Below are 22,328 nucleotides of genomic sequence, written 5' to 3'. Positions count from 1 at the left end.
ACAAGATCACTGGGACTGTTCTCATAACAATAAATTCTCCCCGGAAACCATAATATGTAAAAAGACACAAAATAAGCTGTATTCCCATACTGACACATGTGTAAATGTACAAACTAATAGTCACAAACACAAAGAGGAACAGAGATTCATAATCACATCATTCCCAACAAAGCTCTGTGATTAACTTAACCATAGATGTTGTCACTTCTCTTAGTTTACCTCGCATCACATCAGATTATAACAAAGAGGCACACTATGTCAGCTGATACTGTAAACATTTATCACACTGTGCTCAACAGTGCTCCATTAAGAGATGAGGGTGTGTCAAGTACACAGAGGATGGAAGAACTGATGCTTGAATTGTGAGGCTTCTGACAACACATTTTTTTTTTCTGGGAATTACTTTGTGCATTTATCAAGGCTTATTCCATGAAAGTCAAACATAGTGAATATGGCTGTTCGATTTTGCCCAAAAATAAAATCTCGATTTTTTTCTCTCAAAATCCGATTTTCGATTACGATTATTTTGTGAATTGACAAAAGGCAAAGAAATTATTTCAAATATGCTGTTTTTTTATTGAACACTTGCCCCATTGGGCTTTAAGTGCAAACTTTGCTCTTATTAAACCAAAAATGAATGAATAAAGTGCAAAACTCTGTAAAATAAGTTGAAAAAAAGTTTTAAAAAATATAATAAAATATAAAGTTTTATCTCTGAAAAAAAAATCAGCAAATCAGCACTTGCAAACATACAGTAAGTTATATTTCCAATTAAATAAAACAAGACATTTTCTAATTAAACTAAACTGGGTCTTTGCATGCTAAATAATAATGCAACCCATGAAGGAGGTAGAGGTGTGTAATGTAACTCATTACATTTGCTATTCACATTTACAAGTTTTTTGCAAGGAACACGATACGGTCTACCGCATCTGGCTTGAGGGATGCCCGGTGGCATGTTACAACGCCCCCTCCTACACTAAAGAGCCTCTCCAATGGGGCACTTGTCGCAGGTATTGAGAGGTATTTCCATCAATCATTAATATGTGTGCAGACAAGGTAAAAAAAAAAAAAAAAAAAAAAAAAAGTGAAAAATCGATTTTACGAGTTTCACGTTTTAACATCGTTCTAATTACATAATCGCGATTACGATTTAAAATCGATTAATCGAACAGCCCTAATAGTGAACAATCTGGCTTTTTAAAAAGGACAGAAGTTGGTGTGATACACATAAGGCTGAGCAAATCCTAACACAAGAGGTAGAATCCAGTTGATATCACCAACATCACAAAATGAAGAACAATTCTCATGAACAGTTGCTAATTGACAAACTGCTACTTAAAGAGGTTACATGTGTGATTTACTTAATGCTAACTAATTAAGATGAAAGAAAAACAGTTCATATATTTTTTTACCGGATGCTTAAATTGTGAAGCCCCATTTGTGAGCATGTCCCTAATGAAAGTGAGTTATTTGTTAATTAAATGCACAGATTTGTGGTTGACAAGTAATTCTTTCTGAGGTCAGGAGAGAATAAAGAGCCAGTTAGGGACCAAACATCAGCTGACGCTGGTTCATCTGTGATCAAATGAGGTGGATTAAATGACAGAGGATCTGCATTAGGGGGCAGACTGGAATCAGAGATGGACCAAAGCAGCATACTTAACTGTACCTCACCAATGAAATACAACCCATCATAACCATGTGTGTTTATTGTTGGTATGTTGGTCAGCTTGCAAATCACCCCGGTGAAAGATGGTACACATGATAGCGACGTGTTGAGTTAGCCTGCTGTGTGTTAGTGTGAACTCATGTGCTTATTGTGTGTGTGTTCGGGCAGATATTGCAGTAGGGCTGGATATCTGGTCCACCTGTTGATGTGACAGTTTTCATGGCTTTAGTTCCCAGCTCTCCAAAATCCCTTTTCCAGAAGCGACATGTTACATGGGAAGCAACCGAGCTATTCATAGCGGAAGAAAGCCCTGGAATTTTCCACCCAAACATATGAGCAAACTGGTCCTGATTCATGTCTGACAACAGCAAAGTCAGAGACTCCAGACACTCACAACCGGTCACTTGTTTCAAACTGATGGGCTCACTATACAGCATTTTTATCGCCGTGGCTCCCTCTAGTGGTGAGATGGTGAAGTGAAGAAAGTTGCTGAATCTAGTAAGGTAACGTGCTTGCTTTTCTCAAGTCTAGAGCTACACACATGACCCTTTTTAAGAGATTCAAACTATTTAAATCATTTGAAATGTTGATAAACATAGGAGTAAAGTCAGGAACTTACAATAAAAGCTTAAGATTAAACCTCTCAGATGCTATTTATCTCATGTTTCTAGTTTCTCCATGCTCAGGCCTGCCAGTTAAAAATTCAAATGAACCATTTAAACAAAAGTTCTTAGCTGCTCCAAGTCCCAAATGTGTCATTCTTGCATCCCACCTAACTTTGATCTTTATATTTTAACAATATAAATAGTATATCCACATCAACATCTAAAGCCAAATGCTTTCAAATTGGTGAAAGTCCCCACCTTTGATTTATGAAAATTCAGAAAATCAGAGAGACAGTCAGCCACTGCTCCTATGCTAGATGCAGGTTATGTGCCGCTTCTGTGGCCACTGAGAGAAATCATGACAGTTTTGTCCCATCACTCAAAAGAACCTGGATGACATCTAACATCACCTCTTGCTGCCTTGATACTCTGCCAACAGGGTTTTTAGTAGTATTGCACATTTTATGGCCTTGGAGCTTCAGACATTGTAAAATATGTCTCTGCTTACAGATATCTTTCCTCAGTGCCTAAAAACAGCCGTTAATAAGTAACCTTTAAAAAAAAAAAGATGTCACTTATGAAGTAGGGCTGGGGATCGATTCAAATGTCAAGAATCAATTAAATTCTGATTCTTAAGATTCAGAATCGATTATCCTGATTTGATTAAATTTGATCCAATATCGATTTGAGTTAGTGTTTTTAAAAACCTTTTTTAGAGCTGTTACCTGAACTACATGACTGTGTAGTTATGCAACATATTAATACTAGTATTAAACTTGACCATGTTCATTGTTTGAGTTTCACACCACATGCATGCATTAATTAAATGACGCAATTACTGGGATTAAAGTTCACTGGGCATAATAATATAATAATTATATAATAATTAAAAAAAAATAATTTCAAATCGATTTTTAGGAACTAATATGAGAATATATTTCGAATCGAGAATTAATTTTTTTTCAACACAGACCTATTATGAAGAGCTACAGGCCAATATCAAACCTACCACTTCTTAGAAAAATCATAGAAAAAGCTATTTTTTAAAAACAACCTCCTGACACTAAATAACTGTTTTAAAGTCTTCCAGTCAGGTTTTTGGCCACATCACAGCACTGAGACAGCTCTAGAAAAGGTCCTTAATGACATTCGCCCCAATACAGACAGGGGCAACCTGGTCTTGGTCTTACTGGATCTCAGATGCTGCATTTGACACGGTGGACCATTACATCTCGATAGGAACTGGGCGGAGTTCTATATAAAAGACAGGGACAAATCTGAACTAAACAAAAATAACGAACAAGGTTCGAATCTGGGGCCTCTGTTGTTTAACATATATATGATCCCACCTACTCAAATTATGAAAAAAAAAAAATAAATACTGTTATACTGTTCTTAAGGGTCTCCCTAAAATAAATCCATCAAACAGCTGCAATTAGTTCAGAACGCTGCAGCCTGAGTCCTCACTAAGACCAAGAGAGTGGACCATACAACTCCAGTTCTTAGATCTTTACACTGGCTTCCTTTAAGATCCTGCTGTTGGTTGATAAATCTCTGAATGGTCTAGTGCCAAAATACATCTCTGATCTCCTGGTCCATCATGAACCAACCAGAACCCTCAGCTTATCAGGGTCACGCCTACTTTCTGTACCCAGAGTTAGAACCAAACACAGGGAGGAAGTGTTCAGCTTTTATGCTCCTCACCTGTGGAACAAACTCCCAGAATGCATCAGGGCTGCCGAATCTCTCATTTGCTCTAATTTTTCAAAGCTGAAAACCTTTTTCTGCATTTCAGTAATCCACCATAATGGACCACAACCTTTACTTCTTGCATCTCATTTGATCAATTATTTTTAACTTATGCCCGTCTGTCTTTAATTTCTGCTTTTAAAACTATTTTACTTTTAATGCATTTTTTTTTAATATTTTTATGTAGAGCACATTTCATGTGGAATTGTCTTCCACATGAAATGTGTTATACAAATAAACTTGCCTTACCTTGATTAAGTTTTCAAGCTAAAACTTTTACAGGTTTTTAAGTAATCCTGCTAATAAATAAACTGCATAACCTCTTCTGGTAAGATAACCATATTTGAATTTAAATTATTGATTAGATTCACAATGAGAACATACTGTACGAAAAAAGACTCTTTATACATTAACAATTGTCATGAAGATTATACAGTGTGAAATTAAGGTAATGAGGCAGTGATCACTGCTTCCTGCAGATGTTATATAAAATACAAACTATCTTCAAACATAAAGCCTACTGATAAAAAACATAGTGTATGTAAACTTTCAGTAGAGATCAAGACAGATGACTGATTCATGTTCAAACAAATAGCAAGGCAGCAGAATTTCCTCCAGCACTGTGGCAGATACTTTAATAACCTCCATACATCACAATCATACAACTTTGTCTGCATTCCTGTATACCCTGCTGCATTATGGCGATACGCTGTGAGAGGATTGCAGCCTTTGAGCCGAGTCGTATTCTCGTAGATGGGTAAGCTGAGCAATCAGTGTTTGCAAATGCAGAATCAATTCCAGCTTTTACAACAAAAATGACTTCAAAGATGCTGGAATGCTTGAGGGATACGTCATCTGCACAAAAAAGCAAACTCAAATGACTCTTGCAAGGAAAGATGGATGAAAGATGATGGAGGAGAAGTGTTTCCACTGAGGATACTAGAAGTAACTAAGCAAATATTGATGACTTTAGTTCATGACTTGTTTACTCCCTCTGCAACTTACAGCAGATTTTGTTAACAACAGTAATTTGCAAGCAAGGATGCCAACAGCCTGATGTGGTCAGATATATTGGGTAGCCTACATATGGGATGCATGAAAGACTGAGTGCACCGGATTCAGCCAAGCGGCTAATCGAGAGGACTTAAATGACTGCATGGATGGAGAAACTTCTAAGTTATTTATTACTGCAGCACGCACAGGCTTCCTCAGCAAATACTGCACAATGTGTGCCAACGTGAGATACTGCTTATAATGTTCTGCTGCATCTCTTCAAACCACCCAACACCCCTTTGAGTGAAAGCCCACACAGATTAAAACTACACTAATATTTTCATTAAATTCCATTTACATATAAATGACTGTTATACTAGCTTCTCCCTAAAAAGACCAGTTAGCATAATTCTCAAATATAATCATGGACGTGTGATCATTCGGCCTGTATATTTGCAAAGATCCAAATATTCATATAGTCACTGAAGAGTCTTTTAATTATGAACTTTCACGAAAATCCAGGATTTGCATGAAAACACATTATGCATATTTAAAAATAACTGCTTACAAGAGTTTGTAATTTACTGTGATGCAACAAATTTAAAAAGCATCTTCATTTCTGTTTTTCTTTAATATCCGCGCTCCATTATAGTAAAAATTAGAATTATTACAGAACTGTCTGTATTTTTCTTTTTTAAAGCTGTAGTATTTAAAAACCTGTTTACTTATCAGTGAACAACAGTAACTTAAATGTGACACTTTCTTATATTACGTCAAATCAATGATTAAAGGTTTATTTTTTTAAACTGGCTATATGATAACAGTTTATTTATAAATCCTTAACTGCAGTATAATAAACAAAAAACATCTCTAAATGTCAGCTATTGAGAAGCAGCTGATCAATTTGTAGATTAACTGAGTATATTAACGAATGTAATCAATAGCAATTTTCATAGCTGATTGATTATACTAGGTAATTTAAGTGCCATTTTATTTGACCCACATCTCACAAATAACAGGTTGTGAGTCCCTTTTCCGTTTTGCACCGAGCTAACATAATTACAATTACGCCACTAATTGGAGTTTTAGCTGTTTGAACTCTAAAATCAAGCAAGTGCAATAATTTATTTTAACATCTGACATCTTAGTCACTGAATTCCCCCACTAATAACCTAAAAACGACACCAATTATGAACAGATAACTCCATTCTCTTTAAGACTCTTCAGCACAGTGGAATACAGGCATACATTGCAAACTAAGGAGCTTGCATGCTGAAAGCAAAATATTTTGTCAAATTTTGAAACATCCATCCATTATCTATACCTGCTTTACCGCCAGTCCATCGCAGGGCCACATATATACAAACAACCAGACAAACTCACACTCACACCTACGGGCAATTTAGAATCACCAATTAATCTACTACGCATGTTTTTGGACTGTGGGAGGAAGCTGGAGTACCTGGAGAGATCCCACGCAAGCACAGGGAGAACATGCAAACTCCACACAGAAAGACCCCCGCCCAGGCCAGGGATTTGAACCGGGAACCTTCTTGCTGTGAGGCAACAGTGCTAACCACCACCAAGCCAAACAAACAAACAAACAAATTTAGCAAATGCCCCAAAACCAGATAAAGTCCACATCAGCGTAACAGCTGAAGTCACTCTTTGTATGGGATCCCCCAACATTCACACTCACCAGGGCTGGTGGTACTCTGTAGGCTCCCTCTTTTGTGAAGCGGAGATTTTGGTTTAGACTTCCCTTGTCCATCGTTTGCAGAGGAGGAGGAGGATGACATCTTAACGCCAGTGCTCTTGTTACCACTGGAGCAGAATGAGCCGGAGCTGCACAGCGGCCAGCAGAGGGAGAGAGGAGCACCAACTCTAATGCTGGAGCTCTGTCTCACGGTGGGGCAGTGCAGCGGCAGGACCCCTGCGATGCTTGGGCACGTTCCTCTGCAAAGCTGGCTCCTCCTCCTCCCCCTCCCAGCTAGAGGCAGATGAGCAGGCAGGCTACGAAACAACACACTAAAGGCTGCCCAAGGCTTTGCCAGGCATAGACATATATACGTAGACGCCCCATCCAGTGGTTTTGCCTGCTGCTGCGATACGTCAACGCCGCCGCCATATTGAATGTGGCAAGATTGCGCTGTAAATTATTACAAGTAAATGGACTTATTTTCATAAAGCGCCTTTCTACAAAGAAATTTACGTTTCATGTCTCATTTATTAATTCACACACGCACTAATATAGAGAAACATATTTTCTCATCAACAAAACAAATTTAAAATTTTTCAAATAACAAAATAACATATTTGAACCATTTTTCAGACAATAAAATAACATCTGAAAAATGGTTCAAATATGTTATTTTGTTACTTGAAAAATGTAAAATATGTTTATGTAAAATATGCTTTGTTGATGAGAAATAATGTTAAATAAATATTTCTCTATTTTTCTTATTTTTGTGAGGGTGGATATATTTTTTTTAATGTTTTTTTTTACCTTGTTCTCTATAGCTGATAAAACATGAATTACTCCTATGTGGGATCAATAAAGTTCTTATTTTTGCCATCTGAGAAAATTAAATATATTATATTTGGTGCCTAACTGTTTCCCAAGTATATTAGTGCGCGTGTGAATGAATAAATGAGACGTAAAACGTAAATCTCTTTGTAGAAAAGCGCTTTATGAAAATAAGTCCATTTACTTGTATTAGTTTACAGGACAGTCTTGCCACAACCAATATGGTGGCGACGTTGACGTACGGCTCAGCGCTCGATGGGGCGTCTACGTATATATGTCTATGGTTGTCCTAGCAACCAGGGAGTTAGCTTCCTGTAGCCGAAGCACAAATACAACCACAGAAGAGGCCATTGCAAAAGTGTGCATCTAGCATGACAGCCAACAGGGCTGGTGTCTGACTTCACCCTGCTAGCTGGATGACAAGGTGAGTGAAGGACAACAGTTTCCTGACTCGTCTAAAATTAGTCTTAAGATAGACTAGATGTCATGAGTATATGTCTGTTCAGCCAAGAGAAAAAAGGACAAATGATCCAGCAGGAGAATTAAAAAAAAAGTAGGTTGCATCAGCATAAAAGCCAGTTTAGCATGTAAGCTGAGAAGTGACCGCCCAATCTTCTTTTCTGGAAGATTCTGGGGGTTAGACAGACAGCCTAAGCACACACCACACAGGCCTGCCTGACATGAAGTCTTATAAATAGTGACAGCCGATCCGCAAAAAACAAAGAGTACCACAGACGTGACAACGAAAGTAAGCCTACAACCTGCTCTCACGTGGCTATTGTAATTTAAGAGAAAAAATTATAATTTCCAAACACCTATTTTGAAAGAGCTGTAACCACCGTCAGCTTAACCGAACACCACAATTAACTTTTTTTTTCTCTCAAATAATAATAATTCAGATTTGTTTTTCTTTTTAAATTGGGGAAATACATTCAATCATAACTAAATTAAGATATAAAAATAATTGACCTAGAAGTACACTAGATTATGGAAACTATATCAGATTAGATATTTTTCATGTTGTGTATAAATGTCCACATGTTAAAAAAAAATACACCACTTACTATAGGATGGTAAGAACTGATAACTAATAATTATGGTACGGTGAACTTAATGCATTTTTATATTCTAACACTAAACCCAGTTTCCAGACCAAGAGGAACTATAAAAGAGGGAATATCCCCATCTAGTGGTCTAACAAAATTATGAAGTTGGACAAAAAGGCCTTTTATCTTCCTGTCTTTCCATTACCGAATCTAAAATTGTACAGGAAACAGTTTTAGAAATAAAGTAATTATGTTTAATCATACTTTGATCTTTGGTTTCCAGATTGCCTTTATGCAACCTATACAGTACACACAGTACACACCACGATTATTTACGTAAATATCTACTACGTAAATATTTACCAGTTCCTCTACACTAACTGTTCAAAATCAGCTCATTTCGGACTGGGATTGAATATCAGCAGTACATAACCCATCTGAGATTTGACCCCAATACTCAAAAAACTCATCTTTATAGACAAAACTATATTTCAAAAAAGGTTTGCTCCAACTATTGCAACCAAATTCTTAACATACTTGGAGAAGCACGAGTGGAAAGAGCTTTACACTAACATATATAAATGATCAATTCAATCAGTTTATTGTCTGACCAAGTTAAAGATATGATTCTTTATACAGCTACTGCCAAGTTAAAAGAAAAAAACATTGTTTCAGGCTGAATTCAGCCTTTTTTGGAATCTGACCTAGTTTTTCTATTTGACGAAGCAGACAGAGCGAAGGCTAAAAACAGAAGCATTCTGAGCGGTTAAAAAAAACAACAACATAAAAGTCTCCTGGAATAGATCACATTTTGTTAAAACCAAATTACTCACACTCAGGAGCTTGAGCAGGAAACTGACAGTAGTTATATTACTTGGTAGCTCCTCTGGTTCTCTGTTTGCTTGGTCAAACTTTCAGCCTGCACACCCTTTTGCTTAAAAAAGGAGTACTGTGCATATCCCTGGATTCTGAGGGTTTTTTTTCACTCCTTCAGAGTAAAGTTGCTGAACGTCATTATTTTGTTTGCAGAGGCCTTTAGGGAGGGGGGAAAAATCATGTGTGCCTTCTTTTTCCAAATACCTTCTTCATAAGTTAAAACAGACATATAACGTCAGCTGTATGTATACAACTTTAGAAATCAAAGCTTTGAAATGTTCTACAAATAATTTACCACCTCAAGCAAGATACTGGATGGTAACGAAACTAAGTACAGTGTTCTTGTAGCTTTTTTCCACAAATTGAAAGTAGATTTATAAAAAACAAGGACGCTTATAAAGCACAGCAAAAAAAAGAGACTGCCGTTAAGATTTCTCTTGACATCATCTTTGAAAATAGTGTGTTAAATGCTAGTAATAAAGAGTATGTAAGGATGTGAGATACCATCAGAGATCCTCCTCAATGACGTCAGAGAAAAACATTTTACAAATTGCTGTTTGGTATAGTCTCAAAAAGGTAATTAAACATAAGGAAGAGATTAAGATAGCTTTAAAAGTCCAGATATATGATTTTAGGCAGTGCAAATTCAGTAATAAAGCATGTGCAATTCACAGTAGGTTGTTTCATGTTAATAAATCACAATTAAACTATGAACATAAACTCCTTTCAAGAAGAATTTGTAAATCTATCAAGCCACATGTAATGTGGTACAATTTTCCGTTGTCAGTATTACCAAGAAAAGTCTCCAGCTGATACTGGCAAACAAGCATACTGATTTGTAAGTATCAACTTTATGACAATTTACTGCCATATTAAATACAATTATCGCTTTTGCATACACATGCAGGATGTGAATGTGGCATAAGGCCAGGTTCAAAATTAATCAGCATCAGAATCAGGTTTATTTGGCCAAGTCAAGTCAAACAAGACAGGGAATTTGACTCCGGTTGTTTTGCTCACTGTACCGTAAATAGACAAATGATAGCTCTTATTAACATATTTACAAATTATTTTTTTTAAGTGAAAGGTGCCACAGTATGAAAGGTGCATTGTTACAGCATATGATTGAGGTTATTATTATTATTATTATTATTATTATTATTATTATTATTATTGCACAGTGATTGATTCTCTGAGACTCTATGAGTGATGAGAGTTCATCAGAGCAACAGCTTGGGGGAAGAAACTGTCTCTGTGTGTGGATTTTGTTTACATGGAGTCAAAGGTTCAAATTGCAACAACAAATGCTAGAAAATACATATTTCTACCACGTTTTTAGGAATAAAACGATACAGACATCATGTGACTGCAAAAATCATGAATGAATAAACTCAGTTGTGGAAACTATTAGGCTACTCACTTGTGAAAATGTGAACTAATATATCATCAATGCTCCCCAGCTGATTATATTCAAAGTATTATATTTATATGAAGAGTTCAAACATGTACGCCGTATTGTGTATGCTTTGGATGATTTATTTTGTTCCCCATTCGTCTAAAATAAGACATTAAAGCGGTTTATTGTTGTGGTGTTTTGGCCTGACTGTGTTGTTGCTGCTTCACTTACCTTTGGACATGTTGCAGGAAAAGTTATCTGCCAGCAGAGGGTTTAGTTGGCTGCAAAAGTCCTGAAGAAAACAATGACAATAAATAAATAAATAGATATGTAGGTCGCTACTGATAAAGTTGTTTATAAAGCAGAATATTGATTAAAGTCGCTCCCTTCACGAGGCTAACGTGCCCTGCTCGCTAGTTTAACTATGACCATCAATAATTTAAAGTAGCGCTGTAATTATCAATTATCGCTTATAAACTCTTCACGTTAAAGGTTTATTCACTTGTCCCATTACAGTGTTGCAGTGGCCGGTATGAGCACCGGTGTTTCTCTCAGCGTGCTGGTCAGGTGGTGAACAAATGTCGGTCTCCTGCAAAAGGACACAATTAGGTTTTGTCTTGGGAGGAACCGCCTGCGGTGTGAGTGGTTCAAAGGTCGACACATGTAAAACACACCCAGAGGCCGACACAAGGGAGGCCTGGCAGTTAGATAATGGTTGATAAAGTCTTATCTGCAGAAAAAACTGGAGGAAAAAAACAAAACAACACGGAGATAATTCATACAACAAACTAATCCGTCTTTTCTCACCGACAGTAACAGATGCAGAAGTCATACTCACTTTTAACATACAGTACAGACCAAAAGTTAGTATAAGTTAGTATATATATATATATATATATATATATATATATATATATATATATATATATATATATATATATATATATATATATATATATATATATATATATATATGGGTCAATGACGAACAGGTCAATTTTAAATAATAATAAAAAGAATATCTATTTGCAGTAGTTCAAACATTAAGAATGTTGTGTACACATAAATTCATGTTCAAATTTTAAATTAAGTGATTTCAGAGTTTTTTTGGCCAAGATGAATTGGCACTAGCCTTAAAAAAGTCATGTGGTGCAACCATGATAAATATTAAAATTAATTTCCTTAACATCTTGACATCTTTTTTTACAAGTTTTCAGTATTATACAAAAATGGTTGTTTTTTTAATAGTTGCGCCACATGATATTTCATAAAATGGACATCATCAGTCAAACTTTGTTTGTATATTATTATGGAAATATAAATGCAAATGTGTTGCAATCTTATACAGGACTACAAAATATTTCGGAAATCATGCCAGATAGGGCAGAAGATTGATTTAAATACATTTAGAGTGATTGCAAAAAAAGTTTTCAAAACAAGAGTCATGGTCGGACGGTCGCACCACATGACATTTTGACGCTTAAAACAACAACAAAATCCTAAATAACTAGTATTTTTTGAAAAATATATATATATATATATATATATATATATATATATATATATATATATATATATATACATATATATATATATATATATATATAGTACAGTACAGGCCAAACGTTAGGACACACTTGCCCATTTGTTTGAATTAAAGGTGTCCCCAAGCCTTTGGTCTGTACTGTATGCCACTCAAAATTTCTCCTCAGTATCATAATATCAGTACCAAAATAAAAGAGAAACAAATATGTAGAATATGGTGCCTTCATTCTTGTACATGGGTGAATGTGGCTTGTAGGTTAAACGCAAAACATTTTATATAAGTTTATTTAGAATAGTTCAAAATAACCTCACAGTAAAGCGGTATATTTTTTCTGTTGTAGTTATCAATCATAGGCCACATTGAGGACTTTGATCTTGTAAAGTGGACCACTCATTTGGATTTAGGACCAGGAGGAAAGAAAAACAAACAACTGTTATCTATACACGTTTATTCCAATGCGGGGTCACAGTGATCAGCTGGTGGCGTCGATTCAAGATTTAAAATTTAGTCATGTACACAGTCAGAAAACATGTTTTTCATACCATTTAAAGGCAGCATGTGAAAAATGCAATAGAAATGTAAAATAAGCAGAAATATAACTGTGCTGATAAAAAAAGGAGAAGAAAAAAAGAGCTAAAAATGTACATTAACACGTGCTCACTCCTATGGGGACATTTTCACCATTAACCTGACATATATGTTTTTGGAGTAGCTGTTTCTGTAGATGCCACTTAAAAGGATTCCTGCCATGAATTGAACGAGGAACCTCCTTGCAGTTAAGCAACAGTGCTAACCACAAAGACAATAACTTATTGTTCAGTAAGATCAGCAAAACCTAATAGAATAAAGTAACTTTGACAGATTGACATATTGATGTCACCCTTAATCAAACAAACATCTGATTATATGTAATCGATTACTACAATGTTTATAAAGGTCAGTATTTAAGAAGTAAATTCAGTGTAAAATGCCACATAATGTTTTAAAGTTCGTTCAGTTAAGTAATAACGAGGTGATCTACTTACAAAAGTAAATGGATAACTCAAAGAAAAATAAGAAATAGGAATTTAATGCTCACTCACTGTGACTAAAGTCCAGAGCCTCAGTTAACCATGTACGGTATGTCACTTAATCCAAGGATTGCTAATAACAATAACAATTAAAGCGGAATTTAGAAAAAAAAAATGATGAGACATATCCTCCATCAGATCAAACATTTATGATTAAATTTTTAATCTATAAAATATATAATCTATTTAACTGAGTATAGAAATAAAATAAAATATGCAAGTTGAAAACTAAATAAATAAATGAAAATACAGCAGGAACGTGTTCTGTTAAACTTCCAAAATTAAAAACAATTAAATAACACTGTTATAATCGTGATAGGATATTTGATAGTTCATTCTGGTACATAGTAAATTAAATATATTTTAAGAAGCCTTTCATTTTGTGTCTTTTTGAGTTGCCATTGGAGCAAGCTCCTCCTACCGCCCACTACAGCAGACAGAAATGTCACTAGGTAATAATTGCCATGGGGATGGCAGATCCTGCTGAAGCTGGAGGCGGTTAGAATGAGGTCCCTCATTGAGGTGTGAGGCCTCGCACACAGCAGCATCTTCCAAATAAAGCACAGCATTAATCAGAGGATGGATTCGAGTGAGTACTTTCACTTATTTCTTTTTATTGATTCTCCACATTTTCTTTTGTTTTGTTAATTTGTATTTATCTATTAATTCCTGATAAAGTTTGAACACAGCTACTACTGCTTTGGCCTTTAAAGTTGAAATGTTACCCTTAAGGTCAAAGTGTTTGAGCTGGGCCCTCCCACCACTTGTCTGTGCTGTGGGATATTAACACAAATCACACACACACACACACACACACACACACACACACACACACACACACACACACACACACACACACACACACACACACACACACACACACACACATTAAAGAGAAGCTAAAAATACAGTAACAGAGCACTGAGATGTTAATCATGAGCTATATAGACCATCAATATTACGTAAGCAAATAGTCTCATTCTTGTGTTTTAAGTGCATAAAATAATGAGTGTTCACACAAAATCTTTTACAAACATAGAAACTCTTTATTACAACAGTGTCTTGCACTCAAAGTTTTAGCCACATTTTTTTCTAAACACATTCATATCGTTGCAGGTACAATGGAAGTCATTCTTTGTTTTAATCACAGCATTAAAAATGATCTCTGAACAAATGCAAGTGCTAACACAAATGTTCAACATCATTCACAGTTTGGGATATACAGACATGATGAGAAGAAAGTGTTGAGCTCAGCAAGACATTGATTTTTGATTGGTATTGTCACTAAAAGTCCCTCTGAGAAAAGTACCTTAAAAACCCTGTTTCCATGATACATAAGAAAAACGCTTTGTGTCAGTAATGTCCACTGATACTTTATCATATATATTGTATTCTTTACAGTTTGCTATAAAATACCACTCGAACATGTTGTCAAACTGAAAACATAAAGTCTGCACCCGTAATTCTAATAAAACCTAAACAGAGTCTCTCTACTTTAGCCTCCTTAAATGTTAGTGTGCAGAAATCATACCTGAAAGTACACACATGACTATAAAAGAATAGCATTTCCTGCACTGAGGTACTGAAAATAACCCTGATGAGCAGAGCTGTCAAGGTAAACTAAACGTACTCTCTTTCAGAATAAAAAATCTCCAAAGCTGAAAGACGCGTAAAGGCAGTTACTGCATACTTGTAAAACATCAGCCTCCTTCTCACGAAGTTTATAACAAATGCTCACTACCACAGATAAGAATGAAAAATGCACGCACTGAGTGGCATACACAACCCAAAAATACAGTTTTACTAAACATAACATACGGTCTACATTAAGCAACGTAAGGAATATATTCATGTGAATTTGATGCACTGCATCAAAACAATACTGTTTTTTTTAGATTTATAATAACTAAATACACTGATAAATTCACTACATGGTAGAAAGCTTGGAGGCCTAAAGATGAGTTATAAGCTGAGTCAAATCAGACCTGACCTGCTTTTTTGATCATTAAAGAAAGATGTGTTTGAAAAAAACGTTTGATTCTGTAAATAGCTTTTGGCAATTCCATGAGAGATTAGGCCACAATATGCACACCTCCTCATCTAATGTAGACTGGATTAAGCATAGCAATGGCACTGTCTACTGATGAAATTCAGTCAACAAATCAACACTTACAATTTTGTGCATTTTATTGCTGCCGTCTTTGACATTACGAGTGACTTGCGAGAGTTTTGGATATCAAAAAGTTGGTCTGTGGTGCTAAAGGCAGTTTCTCCAGGAGCAAAATGTAATGGCACAATAACACAATTATTTGTGAGAAAGCCAGCATTATTACTGTAATATCATATTAAAAGGGACACTCAGGAGCCATTTAAGTCAGTAAATTGATCAGGTCCTGACATAGCATCAAACCTCCTAATTAAGCTTTTGTTTTACACTTAAAAAGATGGTAAATTAAATCAGTATGAGTCATTTACTGAGCAGAGTGTTTCAGCTAAATCCCATCCATTTATTTTTTTAGATGTAGTGGCAGCTTCTGTTTTCACATGCAATGACTTCAAGTGCATTCTAACTGCTTCTAACTTTTTTTTTCTTTTAAGATGAAAACCTGATGGAGCAAAGTGCAATGATTTAAAGATGCAGTTTAAAGTCCTATGAGCTGAGCTGCCTGGTAGACAGTTTTATCATGAGTGAATGAAAAACTTCCTGAAAGACTTTATATCTTCAGATGTGTTTTCAGAATATAAATACAATCAAAACTCAGTTGTCTGTATGTATATGGTTGTTTTTCACCTGCTCAATCTCAATAAACTCTGAAGTTTCTTCTGCTATTTGTCCAGGGATTCGGAAATCAATGGGTATTGGCTGTGCTGGCTCCACTGGCTGGGGCTGAGCTACAGGGCAGCAGGCCTCCCCCTTAGGACTGGAAGTGCTGCGAGAGTTTTGAGGATCCAGGTTACAGCCGGTGCCCTGAAGAAACTGGAGAAAATTCTCCTCTATGGAGCCTTCGCGGCTTGGCAGTCTGTCCTCAACTTCAACCCCTGCTCTGCGAAACAAACAGGGCAGATGCTTGCCTAGCTCTTCACGGATCTGTCTGTTCAGACAGCCGTAGAAGAAGGGGTTGGAGGTGAAGCAGAAGTAGCCAATCCAGGTAACCACCTCCTCCAGAGAGGCCAGAGTAGCAGGTGGGCTGGCAGCCAGCGCCGAGTACAGATGGAAAGTAAAGTAAGGCAGCCAGCAGCAAAGGAATTGCCCACCTACTGCTGCCAACACTGCTGCAGCCTTTCCTCCCCCGAAGGGGCGCTGTGGAGTAGCTCTGTCAGTCCCACTCCCAGTCCCAGAGCTGGTTACCATTGTGGAACGGCTGCTTAGTGACTCAGATCGCTGACGGCGAGGGGTATCCATCCAGGTAGGCAGTGGTCCGTGGTGCATCGCAGCCACCCGAGCTACTTTGAACATGTTGCAGTACACAACTAGAATGACCAGTAGTGGGCACAGGAAATACACCAGCGTGAAGAGGACCATGAAGGCTAGGCGGTTCGATCCTCCCCCAGTCCAATGCAGAGAGCAGCGCCTGTGACCCTGAGCAGGGGGCGATGGGACCGCTCCTCCGCCTCCCCCAACCACACTGCCCTCCAGAAGAGGAGGTCTCCCACCTTGCAGGAACCAAGCGACCAGCGGCAGAGCCGACATAGCCAGAGCTTTGACCCAGATCCCCACTAGCACTGAAGCCACCAGGCCAATAGTCATCTTCACTTCATAGCGCATGGGATGGATGACGTAGTAATAACGCTCCACATTGATAACAGAGATCGAGAGGATGGCAGCGCTGACGAGGCACACACTGAGAAAGAGGTAGCTCCTGCACAGAGCCTCCCCAAAGAAGGCTCGGCTTGAGAGCATGCCGAGCGGCATCAGCACCAGGGCTGCCAGTAAGTCCACCACGCAAAGGTGGAAAACGAAGGCAAACTTGTGGAGCTGTGGGGCCTTGGCAATGACCGCCATAACAGCCACATTACCCACCACAGCCAGCAGATCCATTAGCAGCATTGCCAGCATGGCCAGCGAATGGGACAGAGCCCAGCCCTCTGGCAGAGACGAGGCAGACATGTTGGATGAGGGCTGTGGAGGTGTGTGGGAGGAGTTCCACAGCGGCTCCATTGAAGGGTGGGATGACACAGGCAGGCAGGATCAGTCACAGGCCCATCACCCATCCTTCAAAGCCAGGCTGTGAGGCTTGAAAATTAGACCGAAAGTTGCATTGTGGTCCAGAGGATGATGTTGTGGCGGCCAGGAGGTTTAGATGTTATGATTCCTGTCCATTGGCGGATACTGTCATGATTGCCATCTGATAAAATGCACCCTAAAATAAAGATGAACAAAAAGAAGAAAATACATTCTCAGTGTTTTTGCATTTGTTTATTCTTATCAGTGAATACTTCATCATTAAAACTCGTGTTAAGCAAATTCCTCCAACATGTTGTTCCTGTGTCAGTTTTTACTAAATTAATTCTCTTTTATTAACTTTTATAGCCTCTCAAATCTTCAAAGACAACCCTCATACCAATTAACTCAAAGTACAGATCATTCATACTTTCTCTCGCCTGTAATGAGCTAGGATAGAGAATAGAAAATGGATGGATGGAAGGATCATTCAAGGCATAGCACCTTTTACAGAGATAAACCGTTGTTAAAAGCAGTTTAAAAATGATTTCTAAATTATGGTATGCACCTTCTCATTGATCCTCCAGAAATCAAGCATATCATTTTATGTTTTATTTTGATCTTAGCATTATGTTGTATGTTGTTTTTGTTTTTTTTAATTGGTGAAATCTAAGTGTAAGCAGCAGCAGGTGATGTGCACTTTTCAAGCACACATCCTCTCAATGCATGACTGCAAGCTCATTCACCAAAACTAATTCTGGCACAGAACAGGTATTAGCCCTCTTCCGCAGGATCGCCTGCATTCACATGTATTTTTAGTCCTTATTTAGTTCTTATATAAATGCGATCACTGATTTTGGACGCCCTTGCCTCAGAACTGTGTGTAGGTCTGAGATTTACTCCGTAATTGTCCCTGTTCACCTGAATAGAACAGAAGCCACGTTGACCGCGTTTGTATGGCTGAATATAGTGTTGTGAACACAAAACCTCAACATGTTTTACACTTACAGAGAACATATGCATGTCTGCTGTGCCCATCTATTGGAGACAAGAAACATGCTAGGTAGTGCTATACTGCTATAAATGATGTCTTCTACATATGTTACAAAAGCCTGAGATGTCCTGTCTGCTGAGGATTAAACAAACATGGATGCAAAAGAATCAAACTCCCATATTTCTCATCACTTGTGACAGACTGCTTCGCTGGGCAGTGTCTCTGTAGCACACATATAGGTGCTCCTGGTTCATTCTTTCAGCCTTCTCATTTGTTTGTTAACCATCAGTGCATTAAGCCCATTATGAAGCAAGGCCCACATTACATATGTATGAAAACACAATCAAAGTAGATGCATCTGTTGTAATCAGCTGTGTATAATAAGCAGATTAGAGGAAAAGGTGGAGAACATGCAAGACAATTTGGTGATAATCGGGGATTATGATGGGATGAGAACAGAAGGAGAACAAGAAAAAGATCATTGTGTACCTGTTTCTGAGTATTTCCTGATGCAGCTGTCTGCTGCTTTGGTCTCCAAGGATGGAAAACCTGATTTTGCTCCCACTGCCGAGGTTCACAGTGGAAATCAATCACTGCACATTGTAAATGCTGTTGGAGCTCTTTCCACAGTAAGAGTATGGCTCTTTTATCATCCCTCCATCTGCCCTGTGCATTTTCCTCAATGGATGGCTACATCTGTGGTGGCAGGGGTTTTCTTTTTCCTCACACGATGCTGATGTAAACGCTCCCAAAGAAGACACCAGCTCCTCTCTGATTTTCCCCTCCACTCACACACAGTGACCGCAGAGATGGAGCAGGAGGCAGAGAGAAATAAGAGCAGAGCTGCGATCTCTGCAGGGTCCTAGTTTCCTCACAGTTTTGTCAAAATTGTACCCACAAAAACAGGAAGTTATTATGATGGAAATGGGAAATGTATGTGTGGAAGAATTAATGTATTTTCAAGCAAAGCTTAAAGGATGGATCTGATGCTTCTGAAGGGGTTTCATAAAGTCAGGTAAGTTAATGCTGGTATTTAGTGGATTAATACAAACTAATTTGGTATTTTATTTAACATGCTGATAATTTATTGGTAAATATGTTTTTCATAGCATAGACCAAAGCTCTGTTAACTGCATGTATGCACCTTGTTATTCTTTTTAATATCTCGTCACGCTAACTGCTTTGTATGTTACATTAATGAAAATCTTTAGGCCTAAATGCTTTCATGCTGATCTCATAAAAGTTATTAAACCTCATGCAGAATATCAGTTGCTGTAAACATTAATGCAGTTTGTTAACTCTGGACAGGCTACTAAGCCAGACAGAATACAACTTGGTATTATTAACTGCAGATCTTGAAGTGCTGACATGTGACATGTTGCCATCTCTCTTAGTTTTTATCCATCCAAAAATGTTATTTTTCGTTCTGAATAATCCTCTCTGTCAATCTCCCTCCTCTGTTCTTCCCCTTCGCCAGGAGGGTCCCCTCTTATGATCCAGGTCCTGCTCAAGGTTTTTTCATTCTTGAAGGGGAGCTTTTCTTGCCACTGATTGTCTCTTTCATATTTGCTCAGAGGTCATGTTCTGGATTTTTGAAAAGTGCCTGGAGACAGTTTGTATTGTAATTCAGCTTTAATTTATTAATAAACTGTCTATCACAATACACTGCCCATTCTAATAGACATTATATAAATGAAATTGAATTGATCATATTACAGCCTCCTAGTGCTGTTGGCCTAGATCACAGCTGGAGGCCTCACATCTACCAAGCCAACATGTGACCATTTAAGACTCCCACTGATAATCATATATGTTGGTATGTGTAATGTGCAGTTCTTTCATATCTGTTTCCTGTATTTGTTATACTTATCTTTATTTATTCAAATTATTTACATTTTCAGTCAATAATGATTTAGGCAGGAATTCCCTAGATGTCTTCCAGTGCAAGCTTTACTGAGACAAGGAGACATTGATTAGGCCAGGCCTCAGTCTCCACCACCCCAGCTTCTCAAACTGGGACTCTTGTTGCCACGGTGATCTTTTTCACATACAGTTCATCTCGTTGCTCTGTCTTAGGGGGACAATGATATCCGGGCTATTATGGATAAGGCTACTCCACTAAAGGAGTGTGCATGAAGCTATTGAGTCCTGGATGTTTTTCATTTGCATTTGCAATGTTCCTCTTGATAAACATTAGACATTTGCATTTCATCAAAATCACATCTTGCTCCATTTTCTTTCCATTAACGAACATATTTTAATGTGCAGCACCTTCCATGCATTGACTGACTAATAAGGTTAACTGTAAACCTGATAATGACACTGTCAGTACTTCAGGAGCAGGAACAGTAGATGCACTTGTGAACTTGTTTCACTTTTGCCAACGCTACTTTTTACATATCACTTCCAAACGTCCGGGGGTAATGATCCTAAATGCTCTTTTCTGAGCCAATGATATTTAATAGTGAGATTTGCAAATCATTGCCTTTCAATTTAATTTACATTCTCTCTCCCAACTGTACTTCCGGTGTTCTGTTGATTTCTGCTGTTTCGTCGAAAAATGCTACCGCTGTATAAACCGATAGCATCTGTCGATTTTTGCTACCCTATCGAAAAATGCTACATAATGGTTTTCTACCTTTTGTAGAGCAATTCTACTGTGTTTTACTCCCTAGCCCACGTCCTTTTCCCCCCAAGTGGTCCTTGTCGCTTGCCAGGCCGTCATTGTAAATAAGAATGTGTTCTTAATGACCTGCCTGGTTAAATAAAGGCGAATGACTGAATGAATATCAAATAAATCGATAGAATTGTTTTTTTTTCCCCTTTATTGTATAATGTTCACAAAGTGTAATACAATTCATGTCATGGGTAATGTATTTTGAAGGATCAAATACTCAACATCCCATATTATCCATTTAAATCAATATTTCAGGGGTAGCATAATTTTATAGTCCAGTAACATCCTATCAAATAATGCTCCCATCACTTGATGCATTCAGGTAAGACTACTAATCAACTCACTACCACTGCAGGATGAATCTCAGCATACTTATACCCCCCAATTTATTCATTTTGTAATCACTATTTTTGGATTGATAATAAGTATAAATTAATACGAAATAAAGGTAAAGGCACACAAACAAATTGTCTCAATTTCTCGTTTCAAGAGTAGAGTCTGCCAAGCCAATTCAAACTAAAATAACAAACTAAAATAAGAAAACTCTACCATGGACAGAGGAAAAATAAGGGTTAACTTTTCCCAAAAATGAAACACAACCCATACCTGGCCACACATAACAGAGAACAACAACAAAATGCCAAACAGAACAGTTCAGCCACATTTCTGGCACTTATATTGTGTCCCTTTGTCATAGTGGACACATTCCACTGGAGGACTCGCAGTGCACCTACAAACAAATTAAAGATATATATTAATATAAATTAATAATACAATACAAAGCACTATGGCTGGGAAATTAATATAAAAATAATGGATATAATGGAATAATGTGCCCTAAAAAGCACACGTTTTAATTATACTCTACCATTTCCATCATGCTCGTTTCCCCATCGCATTGCAGATAGGAGCACACCATGCAGTAAGCATCTGCATTGCCTGTTAACCATAGATTTCATAAGATATAAAACAGAACGTACAAACTACATTTTGTCAGAGCAAATAAAGCATAGTT

At 37.4% G+C, this 22,328-nt stretch overlaps 2 protein-coding genes across 4 annotated transcripts in view; both read right to left on the bottom strand.

Moving 5' to 3' along the window:
* The window catches only part of LOC133448501 (AMP deaminase 2-like), a 37,593-nt gene extending 26,196 nt beyond the window's left edge, over window positions 1–11,397 (bottom strand). For 2 of the 3 annotated variants that reach the window (XM_061727085.1, XM_061727086.1), the window contains exon 1: window positions 6,719–6,901. In XM_061727085.1, the coding sequence (XP_061583069.1) occupies window positions 6,719–6,818 (100 nt within the window). In that variant the 5' untranslated portion in view covers window positions 6,819–6,901. Of the gene's footprint in view, window positions 1–6,718; window positions 6,902–11,095; window positions 11,157–11,378 lie in introns of those variants that run through there. The other variant, XM_061727087.1, reaches the window with a different exon arrangement.
* Window positions 11,398–14,565: 3,168 nt separating this feature from the next.
* Window positions 14,566–19,411, bottom strand: LOC133449351 (G-protein coupled receptor 61-like). The gene is made up of 2 exons (XM_061728497.1): window positions 19,126–19,411; window positions 14,566–17,841 (listed from the first exon to the last, which is right to left on the bottom strand). The coding sequence occupies exon 2, from the start codon at window positions 17,637–17,639 to the stop codon at window positions 16,239–16,241; it is 1,401 nt and encodes a 466-aa protein (XP_061584481.1). The 5' UTR covers window positions 17,640–17,841; window positions 19,126–19,411; the 3' UTR covers window positions 14,566–16,238.
* Between the last annotated feature and the right edge of the window lie 2,917 nt (window positions 19,412–22,328).

Source organism: Cololabis saira, chromosome 8, assembly GCF_033807715.1.
Source record: "Cololabis saira isolate AMF1-May2022 chromosome 8, fColSai1.1, whole genome shotgun sequence".
Lineage (NCBI taxonomy): Eukaryota > Metazoa > Chordata > Actinopteri > Beloniformes > Belonidae > Cololabis > Cololabis saira.
This window is presented reverse-complemented; position numbering and strand designations above follow the sequence as displayed.

Bases quoted from the DNA above. Each gene is read 5' to 3' on its own strand.
- LOC133449351 (XM_061728497.1), bottom strand. From the start codon at position 17,639: ATGGAGCCGCTGTGGAACTCCTCCCACACACCTCCACAGCCCTCATCC.